This window comes from Scomber scombrus, chromosome 1 (genome assembly GCF_963691925.1).
Source record: "Scomber scombrus chromosome 1, fScoSco1.1, whole genome shotgun sequence".
NCBI lineage: Eukaryota > Metazoa > Chordata > Actinopteri > Scombriformes > Scombridae > Scomber > Scomber scombrus.
The window spans coordinates 7,230,583-7,250,096 of NC_084970.1; the positions used below are offsets into that span (position 1 = coordinate 7,230,583).

At 40.5% G+C, this 19,514-nt stretch overlaps 1 protein-coding gene across 1 annotated transcript in view; it reads left to right on the forward strand.

Moving 5' to 3' along the window:
• Positions 1-19,514, forward strand: part of itfg1 (integrin alpha FG-GAP repeat containing 1) — a gene marked incomplete in the record, with an annotated part of 142,570 nt that overhangs the window by 15,359 nt on the left and 107,697 nt on the right. The window contains 2 exon segments of the mRNA XM_062419747.1: positions 8,801-8,850; positions 16,649-16,730. Coding sequence (XP_062275731.1) covers positions 8,801-8,850; positions 16,649-16,730 — 132 coding nt within the window.

Here is a 19,514-nt window from a genome sequence, read left to right on the forward strand (position 1 = left end):
CCACAAAGCTAAAGGCAAAAAGGACAAATGGAGAGGAGAGAGTGTGGGTGGGTTAGTATGGTGTAGTAGTTATAAGTGTATATGTGTGTACGTGTGTGTGTGTGTACTTAATTAGATACAACTTTACACACCACCACCCCCCTCCCTCCTGCTGTTCTGCTCTTTTAGCCAGTCTGAGTGTGTGGCATCATTGCTCTTTAATAAACTGTTTCTGTGTGGAAGAGGGAAAAAAGGATACTGTGGAAAACCAGGCTTATTTTTATAGTTAGTGAATCCCTATAGTGAGGTATAATTATACCTATTTTAGCAGCACAGTACTGTCAATTTAATATATTCAAAAGTTACCCAAAAAAAATTGAACTTGTCACATTTTTGTAACGTTTGTTGATGTATTAATGCCTCTGCTATAAGCAGGGTTGGGAAGGTTACTTTGGAAATGTAATAGGTTACAGATTACCAGTTACCCTATTTTAAATGACATAAGTAATTATTATGTCACATTTATCTCTCATTTGAAAATGTATTCATTAGTTCATGTAGAATTTGGAATATAAAATAAAGATATTTTATGAAAAAAGTCAAAAGTCTGGCATGGGCTTATTTGGTATGTGGCAACATTTAAAATAAGTGCTCCAAATAAGCCAACGTCATGATTCATTTACAAACTATTTTAAAAAATTGATGCCGAGGAATTAAAAACAGTAATATATGTATTCAGTAGTATGGTAAATATTAAAAAATGAGGGAAAACCCTCCTGAGCAAAATCTTAAAGGTCTGACTTCAGATGTAACCTCCTTTGTTATCATCAACATTTTACTTATTTCATAAGTAACTGTAATTGAATTTTGTAATTAAATTACATAACGGTATTACATGTAACTAGTTACTCCCCAACACTGGTTATAAGCTTGTAATTGTAAAGATACGGTAAATGTGAAGTGTTTGTCCACCTGACAGGATCCACCCCTGTGGTTTCAGTGTACATGAATTGTGCCTTTAATGTGCTCGTCCATTTGTGCAGAGTCACACACCTGTGACTGTCTCAGCTCACTGTACTTTGGTGTCGGATCACCTCTTGATCCACAGCAACGATGCTAGTGTCCTGGGCTACAGAGTATCACAGATAACCAGGTGTGTGTGAGTGAGTGAGTGCGGAAAAAAAGGGAGGAACAGATAGAGGGAAAGGTGATAGTGAGACAAAGCAAGAAGATAACCACCTCCAGCTGCCTATTCTTCTCAATGTCAGAGTTCTCCTTCTCTGGCGAGGCTTAGCACCCGCCTAGCATCGCCCTATCTGTTTATACAGAGGCTAATAGGAAGCCTGGTCTTTATCCCCACACTGCGGCTCTACATAATGGAATAGAGAGACATAATGCTGCTCGAGTCAAACAGTCAGCGGAGGCCTTTAAATTGCTTCCAATCCCCTTAACAAATCTGATGGAGAGGCTATGAATAACTCAAGGACTGCTCATCTCCCCACGCTGTGCTTCTCTTCTTCTCTTCTTTTATGTTTTTTCCCCCCCTCTTCCTCTCCTTCTTCGTTTCCCTCATCTTTTCTCTCCTCCCCCCCCCCCCCCCCCCCCCCCTTCTCCAGAGAGGCTAAAGAGAATCCTAAACCTGCGTATCAACTTGGATTAACTCACTTTAGTCCTCTTTTTTTTAATTAGGAGACGCCTGCTTATTTTTTTACTGGATTGATCTTTTGCGAGTGCAGTTCAATTCTAGTTTGATCAAAACTCACATCACGAACCTGCAGCAAAAAAAGTTTTGTAATAAAAATATGTGGAGGGAAAAAAAAGTTTCTCCAGGAGTTTTAATTTTCTTCCTGAATGGATACAGAGAACACAGATTTGACTCCAAGAAGTGAGATGGCGTGTTGAAATGACTGCCTGGTGGAGAGTGCCCTTCAAGTTTAATTTCCCATTTCAAAATGTTATTTTGCCTTCGTGCAACACTACTTGTACAAGTTACTTCCTTCATGCTGTCCTCTTTATTGCATATTGTCTTAGTGTCTACTTAATCTTCCTACAGTCCATTAAGATTGATAGAGCAGAGGGAATAGGTGCCAAAATATTAGAGCCTGGTGTACCAAGTACCAAGAGGAGAAAAACAGTTTATTTGCCTCTACACAAGTGGTAATCTGCTATAAGGTTCTAGTAGATTGCAGGACAACTCACTTTTGTAGATGTTAAAGTCTCACTGACCACCAGATGTCTAAAGTTAGAGTTATATGTTTGTGCTCACCGATGAAAAAACCTTATGTTGCTGGATGAGTATGTCTTTGTTCTCAAACACTCTTTCTTGTCATATTGTAATAAAATGTGTTTTGAGATTTTAACTTCTAGTGGAGAAAAGCATATCAGTGTCAATACACAGGTTACTAAGTAAGAACCCCTTCACGCCTGTTTCATTTGGTCTGGACCAAAGATGACACAATTACAGGTGTGAAACCTCCCCTGGACTACGATCTGAAACAAGAAGCCAGACTTTGGTCCAATGAAAAAAGGTTGTCTGGGTCCGTATTAAACTGAACCATGGTTCCGTAGTGCCTAGTGTGAACATTTTTTTGGATGGTTCTGACTTTTGAACAGATTACAGGAAGTTCTGGCAGGCTGTCGTCAGAACTGGAAAATCGAAAAATGGGCCACGGTTGCACACAGAGAGAGGAGGATGTTTTTGATTGGAATATGGTCCGACAGTGTTATAAACGGGAATATTCTTTGAATTGCTGATACTTTCCAGGTATTTTCAGAGATGATATGATAGAGAGAGGATATGAGAGGATGGGCGAGCAATACCACCTTAAGATGAAGAAACTTTGGTGTGAGGCCATTAGAAGAATCCGTGCATCCACCAAAGGACAAATTTCCTTTTTATGACGTAAATAATAATATGATATTATTATAGTGCGAACAAAATTCATCTGCTCATTGATTTTTATCCATTAATACAAATGGTGATAGATGGGTACCTGACATAAGTCAACATGTCAATGTCAAGATGTACGCCTGTCTACAAACTAATCAATTGATTGATATTGATGATGACAGGACGTAGGTACTGTAAATTCTTCAGTGCGCTGTGTAAATGCAATGTGAACTAACCAGATTAAATGTGTACAGTTTAGCAAAATATGAACCTTGGTTTGGTTTTCAGGAATGAAAAGTGCCTTAGACATCATTTAAAAAATATATATTTAGACCCTTTCTTTGAACAGTCTGAGTTGAGTGTTGAGCTTTTTTGGGGGGCCATTTAACTCCCTAAAAGCTAAAAGGAGAGTGACTATTGGACTTATGTTTCTAGCCATCTGATGAATCTGACTCCCAATCAATACCAATATTGCTCCTTCTATTCTGTATGTGTAAATAAGTAACTGTTGCTTCACTTGAAAGGTGAAAAAGACATCTCTCATTTCCGGTTTAAAGGCTCTTTTTTGTTGAGCCACAAAAATCTTAAATTAGAAAAAACAAACAAAATAACATTAATTATTGCACCAACTTTCATGTGATTGCAAAAATGTTAATCCCCATGAGGCACATTACATGATATAGTGCCAAAATGTGTCAAACAATCAGTAAACACCTGCCTTACCAGTTCATATCACACTCATCTTTGTCCTAATGAGCCAATCAAGCCCACCACATAATGCTGGTATTTGTCCCAACAGTAACAGTACAGAGGGCCTACAGTACCTCCCCAGCTCTGCAGCATGCCGGCCTGAGCCTCAGCTTACCTTGTCGCTGCTGTTTGTTTTAATATACTTGAGCTGTGGCAGTTGCTGCTCTTAATACCCTGTTATTAACAACCGACACACTTTCAATTATTCTGTTAGCGTGAAAGGACCGGCTGATTGTAGATGATTGGATGGATCGCAACCCGATGACAAAAGAGATTCACATGCGGATGCGCACAGACATTTAAATGATGCGCTGGAAGCAGCCGTGCAGTAGCGCGGGGGCGGCCGTACGTGTGTTTATGCAGGCTGCTCATCATGTATTCGTACGCGTGGGCGTGACAGTGCGCTTTTTTGAAGTGTCATTTGTAGGGAAGAGACAATTTAACAAAATCCGAGAGAGAGAGAGCGCCAGAGCAGAGGAACGTGGAAGAAATGATCAAGTGATTATAGATTGCCTCTTTTGCAATTAAAGAGATCTGCATGCTTTAACTTTGTAGTGATTTGTTTTGTCAGTCTGTGTTGTTTTTCTTTCTCTATATTCACATGCACGTTGAAAACCCAATGACCTTTCAGCATCCGATATCACACCCTCACTTCCTCACCCCCCCACCGCTCCCCGTCTCCTTCGCCGCCATGCATTTTTTCGACGCCTAGCGTAGCCACCGCTCCAGCCTTCACAGTTAGCATGTCTTTAATTATCCGCCGACATGACATACCACTTAGAGCTCTGAATCCCCGCTGCTGTTACGCAATCCCACCCTCCCACGCACAAACACATTTATATACCTCAATTATGTATGCATCTCGCCTGAGTGGTGGAGTATGACAGCTCTATTAGCTCCTTCCTTGAATGTGTGTATGCGCTCACTAGTGCCAGAGTGTCAGATCGGGTTGTGGCAATGAGTCGTTTGGATGTCTGTAGTTTACTTGTTGTTAATCTAAAGATGACATATATAAAACTGAATGTGTGACTCAGCTGCACAGTAGAAGAAGCTTGGAGATTGAGTCATATAACAAGGGCTGTAAATCCAGGTTTAGACGCAGTATTATATGTGATTAAATACTTTAAATGATTCTGTGAGGTGACAGTTTTAATAACAGCATAATAAACATCACCAAGTTATCTCCTATTTACAGCAGATCACTTATCAAAAGTAGGTTTACGAGCAGCATCAAGTTGTAAATAAGAAACTAAACAGCAGATAAAAAGCTTAACGTTAAATAAGAGAGCAGAGAAACAAAGAATCTATGATAGAATAAAATGCACAGACTGTTTAATAGTGAGAACACAGAGAATTATGGACGATACAGTCTCCTAAAATCTCTTGCATGAAGACAGTGTTTGAAAGGTTTTCTAATGAGGCTGCGCCGTGATCAAAAGAACACCACCTGAGGATTTCGTGGGGAGGTTAACACTCAGAGATATTGCTTCAAAGTAATCGATCCAATTTTAAATTCAAACCTAATTCACACTGTGGAAAAGAAGTAAAGCTTAAATGAAGGCTGCTGCTGACATTTTGTTATTCCAGTCAAGAGGCTGGTTGTTGCGTTTTAGGCTAATTACAGCGCGCCTATAATCCTAAAATCATGCAAATAAATGCAATCATGTCAAAGGAAAATGTAGGAGGAGAAACCAGCCCAATGAATCTCGTGTTCCCAGCCTTACCATTTCCTGTTTACAACAATACAGCAGCACTCCTACTCTTCTTTTTCTCCCGGGCCGTGGATTGATGGGATTAACAGGCTTTGATGGTCGTGTTGGTCAGCAACAATCGTACGGGTCTAAAAGGATTACCGGAAGGTTGTCATGATACCGGGGACGGGCACAGCGCCTGTTTGATCTCACCAGTGCGACCGCGCAATCACCCTCCTCAAAAAAAAAGTCCCAGTGCATGTGACCTTCATTTCCTGCACCTGTCCTGAACTGCTGCCATTTCGGATGTCTTTTCTATTACTGTTCTATAACTGTTACAACTTCCACATGAAGAAAAGTCACAGAACAGTATCAGTCAAAAGTTTGGGTGAATGGGGTAGTGTGTCTTAACTTTTACCTGGTGCTGTGTATTTCAAAGTAAGAATGTCCTATGTTGACTCATCTTAAAGACTATTAATGACAGAAAAAGTGTCCAGAAAAGCAATAATCATAAGAATAATAAAGATAGAAACTGAAGTGTATTAGTATGCAAGCAGAAGCACACCAAATACAAAGTCACTCAGGGTCTATTCTGTTTGAATTCTCTCTGCTCTGTTTTGTACTGCTCCTCTTTTTATAATATATGTTTAGCTTGATCGAGCCCCTAAAAGGCCCTTGGTGGCTCAGTTAAAAGCCTCTGCAACAGTAAAGCTATGTTAAAGTTAGTGATGGTGGCAGAAGTTAGGTTTATGTCGCTAGCTAACATTTTCTGGCTGTGACTGTGAATAGGGGAGAGGAGATTGGGGAAGGACACTGCACCAAATAGGAAAACTTCAGGAGGATCACTTAAGATTAGTTTATTGCTCAGTTCACTCACACATTGAAATGCATTCCCTCACAGGACACATCAGAGAACAGGGTCACCCGTGGTGCGATGTCAAAGAAGAAATCAAGTTAAAGCTCAGTCGTCCTCGATATGCTCCCTAACTGGGGTGAGAATCAAAGCAGGAAAGGGGGAAACTGCAGGGAAGTTTCAAATTGGACTGGCATTTACTGCTGTGGCACACTGTGACAAGAGGAATGAGTGTAGAGAAGAGTTTGGCAGAGGTAAAGAAAGAAGAGATTAGCAGCAAAAGAGAGAGGAAGTGCCCCCACAGCGAGAATGTTAAGTGTTTACAAGATGTGGATCTCTCTGCTCCCCTGACTACCCCGTGTCCCTCTCGCTGACACACCACCATCGCACCTAATCAGCCAATCACGGCTGGATTCTGTCTAAGAGGCCTGATTGGCTGATTAAGCAAGCTCATCAACACAACACCCGCTGCGACTGAAATGCACAGAGTAACACCAGCAAGACTATACACACATTGTGCAAATGACTGTGTGTGTGTGTGTGTGTGTGTGTGTGTGTGTGTGTGTGTGTGTGTGTGTGTGTGTGTGTGTGTGTGTGTGTGTGTGTGTGTGTGTGTGTGTGTGTGTGTGTGTGTGTGTGTGTGTGTGTGTGTGTGTGTGTGTGTGTGTGTGTAATCTATGCATGCACTTGTTATCTTCTTTGCATTTGTGAGAGACTTTAAATGTGTGTGGGAACCATATATGTCCACAAAGTTTTAAAAGATTAAAAGTTGAAGTTTTAACATTTTTAGTGGTTAAAGTTTGTTTTTAAGTCTTAAATATTATTTCAGTTGGGTGTGTGTGTAGTGGTGGGGGTTGTGGGGTGGTAGTGAGGTAGGTTTTACATAAATTGCCCAACAGCTGTGCAGTAGTTGAGGTTTACATAAATAAATACCAGCTTCTCCAGTGAGTAAACATAAATGCACAGAGCTTGGAATTATATTGATTTACATGTAATTCTTTAATTATCTTAGTATGTGGCAATGAAATCAAGAACATATGCGTTATAATATGCATCTGACAATAATCTGTAGCATAGAAACTCCATATTATTAACTGGAAGTTGTAACATGAAATACATTGACGGGAAAGCCTTTGGGGAAGCCTTTGGGGAGCTGGGGGGGGGGCAAATCCATAAAATGCTGTTTGTCAAGGAGGACGTTCTGTAGCGGGTAAATACAAATGCATGTTGCAGACTGAGTGGGAAGCATGAAAAGCAGGTTTTTTTTTTTTAAAAAGCTGTAAAAAATAATACCTACGTCAGACTCCCTTACATGAGCCAGCAAAATGTTCCTGGAGAGTACAGCTTTCCCAGAGAGAAACCTCTTTTACCTCCTCTACCTTTTTGGGGGATGACTGCAGTTGAATCCTGGGATAACATTTCAGAGCGCATCTGAGAGAGTACAGGACTGAATCGGATTGGTTTGCAAAGATCCATACAGTCATTTGGGGTGATACAAATTCATTGATGTGGGTTTAAAAAAAAAAATATATATATATATATATATAATTGTGCTCACTTAAGTAAAGAACTATGCTGCAGCATTTTGAACTTGACTTGGACCTCCTCAATTCTCACACTGGTTACATACAGGATTACTACAATAGCTTCTATTATTACGCACAACCTTCATTCTCCCTGTCATTATTGCTCAGCCCTTTATTCCCTTCATTCATAGCCCCGCTTCCATTATCATCTATATTTTCCTATGCAGAGCACGGCGACGCATGCAGTACAGCGGGGCCCCCTCAGGCAGATCAATGCCAATATTTATTTCATGTCCTATTACAGGGGCAAGACTGCAGTCCGGGCAATGCAGCGATGAAAGTTAAATGTCCTCTCCCACAGAGGCACGGAAGAAAAAAAACGCATTAGAAGTGCAGCCCGCAGCTTCAAGAGCAGAGGAATATGAGTACAAGCGCAGGTTATAGGATTCCAATACAGCAAGCTACAGGCATTACCAGAGGGTGAAGCCTCTAGAAAGTGAGCGTGGTGAAATCCTTTCAGTGAGAGATTCTTCCCCGCAATCTTTTTTTTTTCTCCTTCTCGACAGTTTTTTTTCTTTTACTGTTTATACCAGCCGCATTTATCTATTTCGCTTTAGAAATCCCACCTACTGCGTGTGTTGAACTTTCACCACCTGTCAGTGCCACAGTTAAAAGGAATGGTCAGAATATATTGAAGTAACCACTCTAGCCAAGAGTTGAAATGTTATATATATATATATATAAATGTATACTTTGCCACATCGTTCATCATTTAACAGCACAGACTATTCCAATACAAATTCTCAGCAGCAGTGTGACAGACTGAGCAACTTTATTTTACTCATTGATAAGCAGATGTATAAATAAAGCAGAGTCAGTTGTCCAAGCAGTTGCTTTATTGACCTGTTGTTCTTTTTTCATGATTAATTTGTTAAATCCATATAGGTGCAAAGGCTCCCAGCTACAGTGCACTTTACATTTTTATTGCTGCCATCCCCTCTAATCTGCAGTATTCTCAGCACTGAAGATCAATAGTCACCGCTCTGAGTTTGATTATGATTGCCTGACTTAACCAGCCTGCACTCTGTCTGTCTCTCTGCCCTCCCCACAGATTTATTCCTGACAACCGAAGGGTCCAAGTTTGAGACGTGGATCAGCAAGGTAATGAGCTTCTTTTTGGAACCCAGCTTTCCTTCCCGTGTCACTTCACTCCTCTCTGCCTTCTGCAGTAGGAAACACGATCACCAAGCGTCACGTTATACAAATCAGCACGTAGCATTTTTCTTTTTTTGGGTCCTCACACACTGCATTGTGTTGAACCAGCATATCACATTGCTGCATTGACATTTCCACTTTAACAAATACAACATATAACTTGACTTTTTACAAATGCTCAGCCCAGTGACATTTAAAATGGTCAAAATCCCTAAAAGTTATTAATATAAAATAAAATATGAGCAGCAAAACCTTCTTATTTCAGATTTAAGAAGCTGAAACCAGCAAATATTCTAATTACAGTTAATTGATTATCAAAAAAATAATTGGTTCATGCTCCATTAATGAACTACTTAAACTTGACATGTCGACTGATCAGTATAGTAAAATATATGTTTTAAATGTGACCCAGCCACCCACCTTTCTGTTCACCTCCTCCATGCAACAAACACATCTGCAAAGCTTTGGTAGGCTCGTGGGTCTGCAGGATTTTCGGCACTGCTGCAGGACTAGTTAATATTCTGGCAGAGAGAGAGGGAGAGAGAGACTGTGGCTCTGGGTTTTTGTCGTAGGGGCCTATTTGAAATTCAGCAGGTCGAAGCTAGCCGAACAGTAGTCTATCTTATCACGGTGTGTGTGTGTGTGTGTGGGGGGGGGGGGGGGGAAGAGAGAGAGAGAGAGAGAGAGAGAGAGAGAGAGAGAGAGAGAGAGAGAGAGAGAGAGAGAGAGAGAGAGAGAGAGAGAGAGAGAGAGAGAGAGAGAGAGAGAGAGAGAGAGAGAGAGAGAGAGAGAGAGAGAGAGAGAGAGAGGAAAAAGTGAGAAACAGAGAGATATTGAAGGATTTGGCCAAGACAGAGAGAGAGTGTGCGTGCGTGCGTGCGTCTGTGCGTGTGTGAGGGGCCAAGGGAGACTAAGCAGGAGCAAAACAGAGGAAATATAGTGACTCATCCAAAGGTAGTATGATGGGTGACAGAGGACAGCAGGGCACAAAACATGAAGATCATTTTACATTTTCAAGGAAGTTCCAAACTCTTTTTTATTTTTTACATCAGCCAAATATGTTTATGAATAATTAATAATCAATCTATAAAATAAAAAGTTTAAACATAATCTTTCAAGTAACACATTTTGAGGATTGTGCTGCCTTGGTTGGGGTCTGCACACAGTCTCCTTAGTAAAGAAACCTTTGTTTGTCTGCTATAAAGTAAATGGGGGGAAAAAAGCAGTATACTTTGCCCATAGATGGAAATTGGATAGTTGCTTCGCCTCAGTAAAAACAGGAAGTTATTTAGCATCAAAGGTTTGTTTTATCTACGTATGGAAACGCAGGTTATCTTCTAAAGCTCACAACAATCCTGCTAGGAAATGTCATTTCGATAGCGGATCTGGACATCTGTATCCCCCGACTTTGTGCGAGGCATCCTCTTGTTTTGCTTTGTGTCATCTATTCATTGTAATTAATTCATCGTTAGCTTTTTATCGGCTCGTTTCTTTGTGGGAAGGATCAGTATCTCAGCCTGTGTCGTTTCGTCACACTGTGCCAACTACCAATGGATTGATAATGTGTCATTGTTTGGTGAAACAATGGTGGCTTTATGGTGGATCTTTGAAATCCTGTCGGAAAAGGGTGCGGAGCAAGGCTAAGTGAACACACACACACACACACACACACACACACACACACACACACACACACACACACACACACACACACACACACACACACACACACACAGATAAACAGGGTGACAGACAATGAGTTTGAGCCTTGTCAGTAAAGGTCCTCTGCAGTCGTGTCACTACATTTCATTCCGGTGCCTCAATTCAAGAAAAAGAGTTCTACCTTTTCATCTCACCTCCCTTTCTCTAGTTTTTCTGTTAAATACTGTCCATCTAAAGACACATGACATATTGCCATGGATGCACACATACACACACACACGCATATACACACAAACACCCGACCCCCGTTAATCCCAACGCCGTCCTCGGTTCAGTGTAGCCGCATCTATCGGTCACAGGCCAGCACACTCTTCTTTTTCCACCACTGTGTTTTAATTACTTTTCTCTGTTTTCCTCCCCGCCCCCCGCCCTCCACCCTAAGTCCCCTTCCATCCTTCTATCATTCCTCTGTTTCCCTGCGATTACACGAGAGGAAGCAGTCACAGAGGAGGAGTGGGGGGTGGTGGGGGTGGTGGTGGGGAGCAACAAGCTGCAGAGATGAGTGAAGAGAGGTGTTTTCATTGGCCGGCAAGTGGAGCCAAGGGGTTTTAAAGGTCAATTCTGTAACGGGTGATATATTAATTTAGTTTGTCGGTGAGGGGAAATTCTGATTTTCTGCTCATGCGCACACACACACACCTCTGATCGCACACACACACACACACACACACACACACACACACATCAACATACAGCACAATTGCATTTGGATCCCCAATACACACCACCCTATCATCTATAACATCCTGCAAATTCTGCAAAGAAGAGACTATACATCAGTGGCTTAGCCATCAAGATGTCAGTTTACATGGAAGATCATAACAAATGTTGTAGTGAACATTTAAGATTTTGTTTTACAGTTTTTATCCACCTGCACAATAGTTCATTTCATGCTTATTTGTCATAACAATTACAAAGTTTCCTCCAGCATTAAAAGCATAATATGCCATTATAGATCTGTCACACTAAGCGTATATATTGTAGCCCTTACCTTTTTTTATAGAGGAGACAATACATCGTAATTTTGCTCTGAAAAAGTATACATTTTTTCCTTGATGATGATTTATTCTAGTTGTTCGTTGATTATGACACTAAGGTTTCTATCTTTACTGATATCATCAGGATCAGCTGATTGAGATTCACCCGTCGTGCAGACTGTATCTGTGTATGAGATGTAACACACCACAGCTGTTTAGTATTCACTGCAAAAAATGCTGAAGCCAACAATGGAAATGATGCTTTTTATGCTTTTAAATGCTACAGTGTGTTATTCTGTAATCACAGCGTTTTAATGCATTTTTAGTGTCTCTCTCATGCATTTTGCTTTAAAGTCAGAGAAGAGAAAATATAAGTTGATCCTAGCTAGTATAACCATATATTAAATATTAATGCACTATATGTCTGCAGTCTCTCTCACACACACACACACACACACACACACACACACACACACACAAACAATTTGAGTGGACCCAGTTTTTAATCCCAGTGTTCCCAGCGAAAAAACATTAACTCTCACATACCATTCACATTAGCCTGCAATGCACATTTTGGTGTAGTAAAATGTGTTTACTGCTACAACTTTGCATATGTCATTCCAATACAGTCTTCTGTGAGGGGTGTGTGTGTGTGTCTATGTGTGTGCGATGCATGTGTCGGGAGTGATGTGAACAGAAGGGAAGAATAATAACAAGACCTGTAATCCTTTCATCTTCACACATCAATCAGCTGTTCTCAAACTGAGGCACACACACACACACACACACACACACACAGAGTTTTAATCACGACATCTTGCAATCAGGCAAGCGGCACCAGTCAATCACACTGACTAAGATCTCATCCTCAACACACACCGAGTTAACACCCTGTTGCCACATCTGCGGATGATGCTGTGTGTGTGTGTGTGTGTGTGTGTGTGTGTGTGTGTGACTGGGAGCTTTTGATCTAATTGACATGAGCTCAATCTCGGCTTTTGAAGAGATCAGCTTCAAAGTGTTTAATTTTCTTTTTGCATTGGTCAGTTGAACATACATGCATGCATTTTATGAAGAAGAGAGGTATCGCATCTATTTCTGTCCGTTCGATTCAGCACAAATTATTCATTAATTATATGAGAACACACTGCAAAGCATCTAGAGCAATATAACTAGTAGGTTTGGGCAAAATAATGAATACATTTATTATCAGTGTTAGCTTGAGCTGATGGATTTGGCTCATTTAAAACACCAACATGAATGCCTCTACATTCATGCCTTCAAAGCAAAGCCCCACACAGCATAAAGCACTTCACCTGCAGCTCTCCACTGAAGCTTTTCAGGAGACATCATACAGTATGATGAAGCTCTATGCTCGGAAAGCTTTGCAGCCTCATGGTTTTACTGCAGTTTTGTGTCGCACTTTCCAAAATAAATAATTCGATATTTAACACAGTGTTTGTGATGTGGTCGGCATATCTTCCAGGTAATCATTTTTCTGGCACCATTCTACTGCAAATAATTCACTTACATAGTGTTTTTTTTAAGGTTTCCATCAGCAGTGATTAGGAACTGCAAGATTAGCAGAGGCTGAAAATGAAAAAAAATCATTATGGTATTCGTAAATATCCATTTACCTTATTCATTGCAACTGTTGCAAATATCACAATAGCTGTCAGAAGCCTTAAAGTAATAATCCTTCAGTTCATGTTATAAGTTCTTTGGTCAAATTTATTTTCCTTTTGTGTTTTCTGTGTGTTTTCTGTGTGTGTGTGTGTGTGTGTGTGTGTGTGTGTGTGTGTGTGTGTGTGTGTGTGTGTGTGTGTGTGTGTGTGTGTGTGTGTGTGTGTGTGTGTGTGTGTGTGTGTGTGTGTGTGTGTGTGTGTGTGTGTGTGTGTGTGTGTGTGTGTGTGTGTGTGTGTGTGTGTGTGTGTGTGTAATCTTTGACACCACATGTCTACAAATCATATACCATATAGTGGGTGATATCTTTTCATTCCTTATTCAGTCAGGGTTGCTGCTGCTACTCAAACTAACTTCTCACACACTATTTATTCCCAATAACGTGCCCCTTGCCTCTTCTAGAAATATAAAACACCGAGATTTTTTTCCTCGCATGGAAACATGACTCCTGATTATAAAAAAAAACGTACTACTTATATTAAAGATGTGAAGTTACAATCATTTGCCATGTTCTTGAATGGTTAGTTTTACAGAAGCCCCTCGAAGCCCCATTCAGATGTCAAAACATTGATATACTAACTGACCTAAAGAGCTAACTTGAGGCTATGCTGTCATACATCTACAGGCCCATCAGACTGGCAGCACCATTCATTAGTCCCCTAATCTAAATGTCCCGGGGGTTGAATGTGAGACTATGAGTATGAGGCTGCCATTAGGATGATCAAATGGACACTCTCTGTAACAGATGTCTGATAGAATTAGGCCTACAACACCTGTAGGAGACTAAATAACCATTTGTGACATTTCAGAACTCTCCAGGTAATGTGCTTCCTGACTGATATTGTCACGTTTACTGGGACACTTGAATAGAACAGAGCCATTGATAATGTTATTAATGACACCTGCTGTCTGCTGTGCAAAAAAGGCCTGTTTTTTCAACCTTTCTACTTAATTAGCGTCATTTAACTACAACTACACATACTGCCATTATCCAAAATCAACTAATTTTGACAAATAGTTATAGTGATAGAAAATATGCCAGCAATATGTGTTTTTAATATGTACATCAACTTACTGACCAGCAGAATACACTAAGCTTTGAGTCAGTTCTATTAGTTGTGTCAGATTTCATGTTCACCCGGGAAACTAAGCAAGTATTTCCCTCTGCCATCAATAGTAGAGCATGTTGGCAACATTGCATTATTATGTTGTGGTGGAATTTCCCTTTACACAGAAAATCAATATCACAGAGTGTGTGTTGCATTACAATGTCAGTGCCTCAGGAATCTGTGCAGTACTGGTGTATCTGTCTGTAATGGTGAGCAGCAACTGACATTTACTGATATGGAAATGTTAAAGATTATTCCTGTAAATGATGTGTGGCATTTAAAGGGGGAGAAAGTATTGAAATTAAAGCTTTTATATTCTAATTAAATTTTCCTTTTGGTATACCGTGACTCTTTGTTACACTTCATTCAAAAGACATTAACTGGTGTTGTGGATTTATTCTAATGAATTTGTGATGACTGAACATCACACAGTGTAGTTGCTGTAATGTGGTAAACATTTTTGGCTTGGTGTCTTTTTTTTATACTCATCTTAATTTATATGTCTCTCTTTCACTCTCAGTTCATTTTGATTAACTTGTATAAATATGTGTTAGACAAGGGTGTCCTTTTTCTATTGTTCAGAAATATTAACATAATACAATTCATTGTATGAACATAAGTTTATTAAAGAGATATCTGGTGTAAACACAATAGCAGCTACAGTATTGAAACACACACACACACACACACACACACACACACACACACACACACACATATACACACACACACACACACACACTTATTATAATATATATGTGGCTCTCTGTGACTCAGTCATTGTATCTGTCTCGCCCTCTCTCTCTCTTTCTCATAAATCACTAATGCTGGTATCAGCAGGCAACAGTTTCCCAATGCACACAATCACATCTGCACACACACACACACACACACACACACACACACACACACACACACACACACACACACAAACACACACACACACACACACACACACACACCTACCTACCTCCTTCCCCCAACTAATGTGCTTATCGCCTCTTCGTTCTTACTTGCCCTCTGTGAAAGGGCACCAAACACCGGTGGCGTTGGATGTGCTTAAAAACCACCTGCACCTATTGTGTAATGCATGCCCACATACAGGCAGCATCAAGGCGCACGAAAGCCCGCGAGGACATCTCATGTCAGGATGTCAGGATTTGCTGCAGAACTATTTCCCAAAAGCAGCAGTGTGTGTACCAGATATCTAAATCAGTTAGGATTGAAATGATTAGTTGATGAATCAGTAAATTTGCATCAACTTTTGTAATTGATAAAAAAATACTTTTTTATGCTAAATGTGAGGATTTGTTGCTTTTATAACACATTATGATATATAAAATATATCTTTTTGGTTTGTTACTCACACTAATGAAGCAGTTTGTACTCATATCCTTAGTGTAAAATTCTTAAAATTAGTCGATTACTAAAAGTATTTGGCAATCATTTTAACAATCAATAAATTGTTTAAATTGTTTATTTTAAAGCAAGAAGTGAAGCATTTGCTGGTTTCAACTTCTCAAATATGAATGGTTGCTTCACTGTAGGTTGGACATTTTGAAAATGTAATGTGTATGTTTTTAGTGCAGTTTAAAGAGTCAAAAAGTAAGTAATAAAAATAAATCCAGCAGGTAAAAAACACCAGATGAACTAGTTGTGAACACACACGCTCTTTGCTCACTTTGGTTACGCAAGCAAAATGTTTTCTGTATTGAAAAACTAAATAATCATTGTTTCATCATCACATTTCTGTTTCCTTTTTTTTGACTTTTTACAGATATTTAAGCTGCATGACAAATTTGATCACTAAATGTTCTCATTAAAATGATTTCAAACTGCCCATACAGACTTGCACTGTGACTGTAGTGGCTATTTATAACCTGGTAGCTGTAGTGTATGCATATATGCAGCTAGTGACAGTGAAGTGCTCGCTAGTGTGTACTCCTCATGTTTATGTACACGGTTATACATAAAAGCCATTCTTTACGACCACTTCCCCAGGGTCCATTGAATGCCCCATGAACCTTTTCCCTGTAAAGAAACGGAGGCAGCGTGTTGCCAGCATGTTGCCACGGTTACACACCTGTTCTAGTGTGAAACATAAAGACAGAGATGTACTGGAGCTGTGACATTATACACTGCATTTACTGAATAGGTGACTCTTAATGAGCATTTGTAAAGCTGCATAATGCCTCTCTCATCCTTCTTTTCTCTCTCTCTGTCTCTCTGGCTACCTAATGGTCATTCTCTCAGGACGGGAACTTCACCAAATCGGACATCTTTACAGCAGAGCCGCCAGTCAAGAACGTCGGACAGTCCTCCTTTGTAGATTTTGGTGAGAATGACTCAGATTTGTCATGTGCTCTCATTTTTGATGTATCTGAAGTAAGTGTGTGTGTGTAACAGTGAGATCCTTTTTATACCAGCCATATACGACGGGAATCTGGGTTGTAATTGGATGGTGAAAATGTACTTATGTATACTAAGTAACTAAAGATGCTTAGAAACCTTTGAAAGTGGTCCAACTTCTACCGGACCAGATTGTACCCGTGTGTGTGTGTGTGTGTGTGTGTGTGTCTGTGTGTGTGTGTGTGTGTGTGTGTGTGTGTGTGTGTGTGTGTGTGTGTGTGTGTGTGTGTGTGTGTGTGTGTGTGTGTGTGTGTGTGTGTGTGTGTGTGTGTGTGTGTGTGTGTGTGTGTGTGTGTGTGTGTGTGTGTGTGTGTGTGTGTGTGTGTGTATGGTAGATCCATTCCTTTCTAAGTCCTTTAAGCTCCCTTTGCATTTGAAACTGTGTAGCTTCAAAGGCTCCCAAGAAGGACTGTCTGGTCTTTTTGGCTTTGGCATTTTCACTACAGCACTCTCATCCCATAACTTTCTTTCCTATACACACACACACACACACACACACACACACACACACACACACACACACACACACACACACACACACACACACACACACACACACACACACACACACACACACACACCACGAACGCCACAAACGCTCACCCCTTACCAGACAAGCTAATCTCATGCATGCATAAGCGCTTGCAGACACACACTCCCTCACAACACACTCTTTCACACACACACACACTCCCACACAGAGCCAGATTTTTTTTTTGTGAGCATCTTATCCCCTTAAACAATCTTGGCCACCAGTATTCATTGTTCAGCTCAGCTTTTCTACATTTATCCTCAGCAAATCTCCGCTGGCTCTGTAATCTCCAGGCTGCAGCAGCCTGCGCACCACAAAGTGGCCCCTGGTCGCTCTCGTCCAAGCAGCCCTCGTCAGCCAGTATACATAGGCTCGCTTTTGAAGGTAAAAGCTTCTTAGATTATCAGTCCGATGCTGTGAAACAGTTTAGTAAAATTATGAATATCTGGAAGGGAAAACCGAAAGATTGATGTTCTTTTCTTCCTCAGTTTATACTGTGTTGAATGATAAGCGATAAACGGTGCTGAAAAATGCACCGTACCTCCAGCTGTTATAATGTAGCTGGTCAGGTGCCCAAAAATGGAAGACTGGCTGTCATGAGCAACCTCCCAGTGTGACTGTGAACAACTTCTCAGAACGCATTCTCTCCAGTTGTACTGTCTCTACATGAATAAACAGTTCCCTAGAGCCTGAAGCCAGATGTAAGCTATTCTTAGCTTTAACGTGTTAATCTCTAAGATTTTTATTGGTTTTACTCTGTGTCCATTTTTGGTGCTCAGCTGTAATCTCTGCACTAGGGTGTTTTTACATTTTTTTTTATTCATAGCACTTCTCTGAGACCACTTCCACATCCACCATCATATATTACTTGCAGCAGCGGCCCCTGAGAGATGGTTCGCACACATTTTCAGTGCTACCAGTAATTCAGAAGCAGCAACATGGGGCAGCTTAATGTCTGGAGGGGAAATGCTGCAGTGTTTCTACCCATGTGGCATCTTTTTCCTCCTAATTTTCTGTCTGCTTCTTCATGCGGACTACACATTTTTTATACTATATCAGTTCTGAACCCAAATGCATCACGTCCTCTCAGGGAAGGCCAGACAATGATTATTAATATAAATCCACAATACAGAGCTATAGACTTTTATCTGTGTGAAAATGGTATAACTTTTCATTATTTGATGTGAAATAGGACTTCTTACCGCAGAATGTTAATAGCACAGTGATCATGAAAATTTCAGACCTTTTATATTTTATCATTTTTCGTCTGTGTGACCTTATCACTCACTTAAAGCTATGCCCTGTCATTAGCTGCGTAATGTTCGATGCATTTTTAATTAACATTTGGGCTCGTGTGTGGCACATGAACACACACACACAAGCTTGAGAGTAGAGCTTCACACTGATAAACACATCCTTATTGGCAAGATTAATCTGTTAATCTCATTGCAGCTAGGGGTGTCCATCAAATATTTAGCGAACAAACTTCCCCTTCCCCAAATTTGCAATAATTTATGAGCCAGAGGGGAAATGACCTATATGCTTTGGTCGTGTGTGTGTGTGTGTGTGTATGTGTGTGTGCTCAAGGGAGTTTGTGTGACAGCGTGGGTTTTGTGTAATTTGTCACTGAGAGTTGCTCGCCTGTATTTAATTCATCATCTCTGGGGAGCGGCGACCTTTTTTTTTTCCAAATCTCAAGCTTATCTCGACAAAAACTTTTTTTCATTTCTTTAATCTTTTTTCTATCTATTTTTTTCATCCCCACTCTCTTCCTCCTTTAGCTCGGCAATGTCACTTCAAGATGTTGCCATCGTTAGCAGGGGATTGAAGCCTTTGAGGGTCACGCTTCTAATAATCTGCCAAATTCAGGGAGAGAGATGCCTCGCAGGGTGTAACATCTTTTTCTTTTTTTTTTTGTCCCGTTTTGTCTGCTTCAGTCAGCCCCTCCTCGGCTGTCGCTGTCTATCTTCTCTCCTCTTGATCTAGCGTATATCTCCTATCTGCTGCTCGTCACTTGCTTTTTTGCACACTCGTTTTTCCTTCCCCTCCCTCTATTCTTCATGTAAACAGCTTTGCGGCAGGTGTCACTGCTTCTTCATTCCACTGCAGGAGGAAGACCGTATAATGACCCACTCTTATTTTTCTCCTTCTAGGATGTTGAGTATTAATTAAAGGCCT